We start from the raw sequence: 7,500 nt of genomic DNA on the forward strand, positions 1-7,500 counted from the left end.
ACGCAATCACGCAACATCCTGCGGATATGAAGGACCTGAAAGCACTGAACAGGCAGGAACTGAGAACATGGTTAACCTTACAAGCAGGAGAAGCTACAGAGCAGCAGAAGCAGAAGCAGCATCAGCATCACCCCACCCTTCATCCCCAGCATCAGCATCAGCATCAGCATCATATCGACCTACCATTCCGCGCCAGCTGATCCCGGTCCTCTCTCTCTCTCTTTCTCTCTCTGTTATTCACACCATCCCGACTGGGCTACATGGATCAACACCAAGATGATACGCAACAAAAAAAACCAGAAAGACTGATGGAAAGGTTTAGGAAGCCAAAATCAAATAGAGAGAGTGTAGGATGAGAAAAAGGCGATGCTGAATCACACGCTCCTCTGTCCTCCTGCGACCATTGTGCTGCAGGATGCTGGATGTACCATTGTGAAAGGAAAAACAGGGGGAGACTAGGAGGGAACAGGGGTTGCTGTGGCAACAGGACAGAGCTGTTCGTGACGCCAGAGAGGCGGGGAGAGAGAGAGAGAGAGAGAGAGAGAGAGAGAGAGAGAGAGCGCATGAAAAGGCAAGAGGGTCAAAAAGAGCTGGAGAGATGTGGAAGTCGAAAGGGGTCAGAATGTTGGAAATAAATAAGCAAAAAATATAAGAAAGAAAGAAAGAATGAAGGAAAGAAAGAAAGAAAGAAAGAAAGAAAGAAAGAAAGAAAGAAAGAAAGAAAGAAAGAAAGAAAGAAAGATTGGGAATAAATATTCTGAGTTATTTAACACGTTTTTGTTTTCTACAGAATTCCAGATGTCTTTTATAGTAAAAACGTGTTCAGTATTAATACACAATGTTGAAAATAATAAATTATAAAGAAAAACCACTTAAAGAGACGGTGTATTAAAACTTTAAACTGGTAATGTGTGTGTATATATATATATATAAATAAATAAATACATGCACACTGTTGCGTTAACCAATCAGATTTCAAATTGACAGCACCGGGGTCATTTAGCTTTTGATTGGCCGCTCAGAGAGCTTCACTAGTCAGAACTCGCAACCTGCATCTGTAGCAAACTGCACAAACTTAAATCTATTTGTGTGGATTTAATAGCTGTTTTTTTTTCAACTGGCAGAGGAGAAGAAATCGATTTGATCACAGGTACACTTACAAAGAACATTTACGAGACGGACTTTTTGAAAACAGCTGGACATCGTGAGGAAAGTTCACCAAACATTTCAAAACAGTTGTTAAGCTTTTTTCATGGACCGTTTATACTTTTGCGTTGCCTTTCCTGTAGAATTTGCACGAAAACACACAATTTGCTTTCGTTTTAAATCCACAGGAAAACTAGTAAAAATCCACAGAACAAAAAAACGCAGGGAAAAACCTGGGGTGATGTGATGAGGTGAATATCGATGCTTCTGCTGGAGATGATGTATGTGGAGGTGCAGTTGTGGCTACAGTGAAAGGAGACGTGTTGAATCGTGTTCATTGGGTTTTCTGCTTTAGTGATGAGATTCATTCTCTCTGGATGAGATTCCTGTCTGTGCTGCAGCGCTCTGTTCTACTGCACTTCTCTGTAATACTGATGCTTTCTATAGACGTGGTGTCATGAAAAGTAGGTGGATTGATGATTCATTTCATTTTATTTTAAATAATAATAATTTGGAGCTATAGTTTATAGTTACGCCTTATTGACTTATAATTCATTATTTAAAACGACAACAGAACGATTACACACAAAATCTTTCCAGATCCACTTTCACTCCTGCTGTTGTTGATTATAACCAATGAGTACTCTTTTTTGAGGAATGTGAACTAGAAGCTCTGACTCCAGCTCCTGAAGCTCGTCCCTGTAATAACTCTCAGAGCCACTAGATGGAGAATAGTGCACTAGAAATGTATTGGACGTGGACGTGACGTCACTGAGGAAGGAAACACTTAGGGCTTTGATAGTTTCCTGCCTCCTGAATGAGCATTGGGTCTGGACTCATTCCAAACTCTACTCAAAGCACAGTGATACGATCATCTTCGACCTTCTGTACAGGTGCTAAAATGTACCTGTTCGTCGTTTTATTCATGATTGTGATGTTGCTGAAGTTGAAGGACGGAACGGAACATCAGTGTGAATGTATATTTTTTATAAATAAGTCTATGAAGACTCCAAACTCGAGTAGAACATCTTCCCAGAAGAGTTTAGGTTATTATAACAGCAATGGGACGTTTAACAAGAAGCCCATATCAATCTTAAAGTTGAGTGTCCACAAACTTTTGGCCACAAAAAGTTTGTATCATTTTGATTGTCATTTTAAACCCATTATTTGGACTCCAGGATCTGAGTACACAGGAAAGATCATCTCTTTGATATCTCTTTAAGTAGACACTAATCTCTATGTGCATCCTGTGAACAGGAACAGGAAGGGCGTCGACTAAGTCAAGTTAAATCCACAACGACTCGTCATAAGCGCCGTTCGTTACGGTCTGAGAGTCTAAAGGTCACAGGTTCAGTCCCAGCATGAAGCTCCGGCATGAAGCTCCAACAAAAGCTTTATTGGTTGAAATAATTCATTTTAAATGTGAAAATGATGAAATGAGAAACTCTGTGTGTGATTTATGGAGATAGAAACAGTAAGTGATGTTAATGCTCATACTGATACACTTCCCCTGCTGTGCTTCTCTCTCCTTTCTCACGTGGGAGCTTTCGCACGTACAATACTGCTGCCGTAAATGACCTCAGCCACTGTTCCAGACTTCCAGGCTTTCAAGAACTGCTGCTGTGGTTCTGATAGATTTTATGACCCTTCTTAAAATCGTCTTCTACTGTGCTCCAAGCGCAAAATATATTCCTCCTACCACACTGGACGTTTCCACCAAGCTCCAGGACTGTGCTTTACCACAGAGTGTAAACAGCGTTTTAGTTTATACCATATTACTAAGAGAAGTTTGTCAGAAGTTGTATATTTAATTTCTAGAACAGCACGGTTAAGATATAATGTTCATGGAAGGAGTCTTCACTGTTAGAGAGATCTGTATGTATATTAGAGATGCTGTACAAGAGCACTTTACATGATATTCAACTGTACTATATCTTCTCTCTCTCCTTCTCTCAGTTCTTCATATTTATCCTCCACTTTCTCTCTGTTCTTCATCTGTGAAAAGGTTAACCAGTGTTTTAACTTCATGTTTTTCACAGCAGCAGAAAAAAAGTGCTGACTGAAGCAAATTCACAGAGCCAAGACAAGCCATTACTGAGCACACCAACCACACTGCTCACACTGCTCACACTCCTCCTCCACGCTTCCACTTCTTTTTCTCCCCTCTGCTCTCCCCACAGAGGTTTTTGTGTCCTCGGCTTGTAGCCAAACCTGTGCTGTTTTACCTCCCCCAAGATACAGACCTGCACGGCCTGCTGGGAAATGACTCCGCCTGCACCTTCATTCACACACACACACACACACACACACACACACACACACACACACACACACACACACAGTGTATCTGAATTGAAAGAAATTAGCAGGACAGACCATCTCCTGCTGCAGGGTGAACATGATGAGCAGAGCTAAAGATTATTAACTACAATGATTTGTCCAGGAAGCAAATTAAAACTACCACTAAATCAAATCCCCCAAATTATAACAATTCATATTTTATATTGTTTATTATATTTTATTTTATTAATAATAAAAATCTGACATTTTTATAGTATAAAAAAAAACAATTTTTTTAGTAATCCAGAAAATAAAAAAAAAATAATTCTTGTAATAATTGTTTTTTTTTATTGATTATATTAAAGTATCACTATAACAAATTGTATTTACATTTTTATTAATAGTATTAGTTTCTTCATTGGATTTGAAAATTATTAGCAACTAACATCTGCCAAAATCACTGACTGCACTTTTAAAGTTTAAAGAAGAAGTAAATTATAATTAATTTTCTAAAATAATGAATTATAGTATATATTACAATATCTTACACTCGCACCTTTTTACTGTTCTTTGCAATACTACACTGTATTAATCTACCATGCTGTTACAATACAAACTCTTATTATACTATGTGATGTACTATATCATATATTTAATGTTTATACAAAATACTATATCTTATAATATATAATATTTTCAATATATACTCAAATAAAATACAAGTGTACTGTACTGTACATGCTGTATACTGTATTATACAGTACCCTACTGTACTCCACTGCACTATACTATATTTCATTATATAATGTTGCATTATTATATAAAATTTTACTATTTATTTAACAATGCAATACAATATAAGTGTAATATACTATGCTATACTATTCTATAGAATTATAGTGTGTATACTACAGTCTATATTAAACCTATAATATACCTGCTATGTGAACTGTACTATACTATACTATACTACTGTATTATAATATATTGTACTATACTTTACTATATAAGACTGTAATATACTACATAACTATACTATGCTTCATACTGTATTATGCAGTACCCTACTGCACTATACTATACTATACTATACTTTTCTATACTATATTTTTTGGGTTATTTTGTATTATTCTATAAAATAATATTTTATCACCTATATTTGATGTTTTTTTTCTGAAATACAAGTGTACTATAGTTTAGTTAATACAGTGCAGATACTCTATACTGATACTTTATTATATATTATATATATTATATATTGCGCTAATGTACTATATGATACAAGAGCAACAATTACTATACAAAACTAGACAATAGTACACTATATGCATCTATTCCATTATATGCTCTGCTCTGCTGTACTTGACTACAACACACTTATATTAAATACTATGTTAAATATATATTAAATACTTATATTAAATACTATGCCGTTGTAACGTATTTTGTGTTTCTCATTTTGTGTGTGTTTTAAGTGATAGCGTTTCCATACTCATCACAAGGACTACATATTCTGTATTAAAGAAATAGGTGCAAGATCTTTTTATAAAAGAGAGAAAGATATTTTGATGGATGAACCGAACGTGTTTATGATTTACATTCTTGTACATCTGAGAGGGGAAAAAAGCAAATCTCGGTCCTTTCCTTCTCAACCTTTTATTTCTTTCCTCTCTGTCTCTCTGTGGTCGGGTTTAAAATAGGCCTCGTTTGGCCCGGCTCCGGCTTCTGCTCCAGAGTGTGACGTTTAAAATCCTGACTACCCTGCCATTTGTGGCCAGAAACGCATTTTTCTTCTTTTAGTCATCTACGCAGTACCAACACGCTGCAGCACACACACACACACACACACACACACACACACACACACACACACACAAAGTACATTTCCTGAGAAGAACTAATGCTGCACATGTGATTACTTTTAGTCCATTTCTGTGGAAACATTGTGAAAACGGCAGCCATTTTTATGCCTCTCATCAGCACTAAAACACACCACGCTTGCGAAAGAGTGACGTATCGAAGGCGTCCTGAAAGACTGGCCTCCACAAACATGCAGAAAAACCTGAGTGTGGCCTGATCGCATTCCTTCTTCTGTTCGAAACCGAGATGATGTCAATAATGCGGGAGAAAGTGTGGTTCAAAGGTGAGCGAAGAGGCGAGGGGTGGATTGGGGGAGGGGATGGAGCCGGGGTGGGGGCTGTTTGAGACGAGGCCAAAGAATTCAGAGGTCGAATGCCTACGTCTCATTCCTGAGGATGTCTTTGGCAACCAAGCAGAGACAAGAGAAGGAGGGGGTGTGACTTCCAATACAGATCACATCTACAGTAGGAGGAATGTTTCAGCTAAAAAAGATAAACAAGTCCAGGTGAAGCTACAAGGCTACGCTAACCGGCTAACGCGGTTTATATTACGCCACATTAAGAGAAGTTCAAGACTACCTTCAGTTTCATTACCCCATCATTCATTCCACACTGTAGGTGTTAACTGATGTTTAGCTGCACACACTGTACATTTGTGTGTGTGTGTGTGTGTGTGTGTGTGTGTGTGTGTGTGTGTGTGTGTGTTGAAGGTGAACGTGTTTGTGTTTTTGAAACAGGAGAAGACAAAGTAAGACAAAAAGCCCCAGCAGACATGACACTTCAACACCACCTCGTTGGGTTTCACTCCCGACAGACAAACGGTTTCTATAGAAACAGACGCTGAGCGTGCGTTTGTACCTTCGGTGCTGAAGAGGCCGAAATACAAACCTGTACAAATGTTTAAAAAAAAGTAAAATGTACATTTCTATAAATATTGTTTTTCTCCTTTTCTAAGCCTTTTTGCATGTATTCTAATTAATTTAATTGACTATTAATTGATCAATTCTTTTAAAAGGTCATAATTATTCATTTTCTCAGTGTTACTGTAACTATTCATTTGTTTACTTCCGTTTCTTTTTTATCTTTAGGATAATAAGGTTGAATATGTCACAGTTTCTCTGGGCTCCTATTGGTCAACGGCAGGTCAAATTGTTGCTATGGAAACAAATAGAATGTCGCTGTGATGCTCGTGGGTTTTAAAATTAAACAAATAAATAAACAAGCAAACGTGCAAAGGAATAAAAGTTTGTTTAATTAACGAGACAAAAATGAGAAAACGATCAAATCTAGTAAATAAATGAAAATTTGTTCGTTTTTGAGACATTATTTATTTCTCTTTATATATACAGTATATATATATATTTGTATATACTTTCATTAATATACTTCATTTAGTTTACATTTTATTACATTTTTTATATTCATTTTATTATTTTACATTTTATATATATTTTACAGTATATATAAAGAAATACAAATTTTTCTTGCCCCCAAATTCTACTCTGTGATCTTGATCTTGCATTACAGAAACCACCCAGAAGTCCATGGCAGGAAGGTGTCTCATTACTCTTCATCTCCTCCCAGCCATAGCAGAACCCAGGGATGCCAGATTGATAACATCTGGTCTGCTTTTCGATCATATATTTAATGTTGTACATTAATATAGAAAACATCCAAAGAACAGGTATGGAATTATGTAGTTAACAAAAACGTGATCGTGTAATTCGTATTATGTTTCATATTTTAGATTGACCAATGTAGCTGCACTTAGCTTTAATGATATCTTGGCAAACTCATGGCATTCTCACATCAGATTCATGAGGTAGACAGCTGGAATGGTTTTCAGGTCACAGATGTGTAATGTGAAGAGTCGATATTCATATAGTGCTACTCCAACTACTGTACAGATCTACAGTATATCATGGAAAGAGTTATGTAAAGAGAAAATTACCATCATTACTTTCAGAAATGATGCTCAGTCAATCCAGAAAAAATTACAAGAACTTTAAATGTATCCATCAAACCAAAACCATCAAACGTTATGATGAAACGGACTCTTATGGGAACTGTCCCAGAAAAGAAAGATCATGTGTGAAAAAGTGAGATGATTGTAAGTCGCTCTGCATAAGGTAAAGTTCAAGAAAGCACAAGATTTCTATGATTTGTCCATTTTTTTTTAAATATTTTATTTATCAATGTTTTTTTGCAGATTCCA

The 7,500-nt window shown here is 36.6% G+C and overlaps 1 protein-coding gene across 9 annotated transcripts in view; it reads right to left on the bottom strand.

The window, feature by feature from the left end:
* mapk10 (mitogen-activated protein kinase 10) overlaps nucleotides 1-456 on the bottom strand; it is a 49,451-nt gene extending 48,995 nt beyond the window's left edge. For 5 of the 9 annotated variants that reach the window (XM_046867618.1, XM_046867616.1, XM_046867621.1 and 2 more), the window contains exon 1: nucleotides 184-455. In XM_046867618.1, the coding sequence (XP_046723574.1) occupies nucleotides 184-186 (3 nt within the window). In that variant the 5' untranslated portion in view covers nucleotides 187-455. Of the gene's footprint in view, nucleotides 1-183 lie in introns of all 9 variants that reach the window. The other 4 variants (XM_046867619.1, XM_046867617.1, XM_046867623.1 and 1 more) reach the window with 1 other exon arrangement.
* Nucleotides 457-7,500: the final 7,044 nt, after the last annotated feature.

The sequence above is a fragment of the Silurus meridionalis genome, chromosome 15 (genome assembly GCF_014805685.1).
Source record: "Silurus meridionalis isolate SWU-2019-XX chromosome 15, ASM1480568v1, whole genome shotgun sequence".
Classification (NCBI taxonomy): domain Eukaryota; kingdom Metazoa; phylum Chordata; class Actinopteri; order Siluriformes; family Siluridae; genus Silurus; species Silurus meridionalis.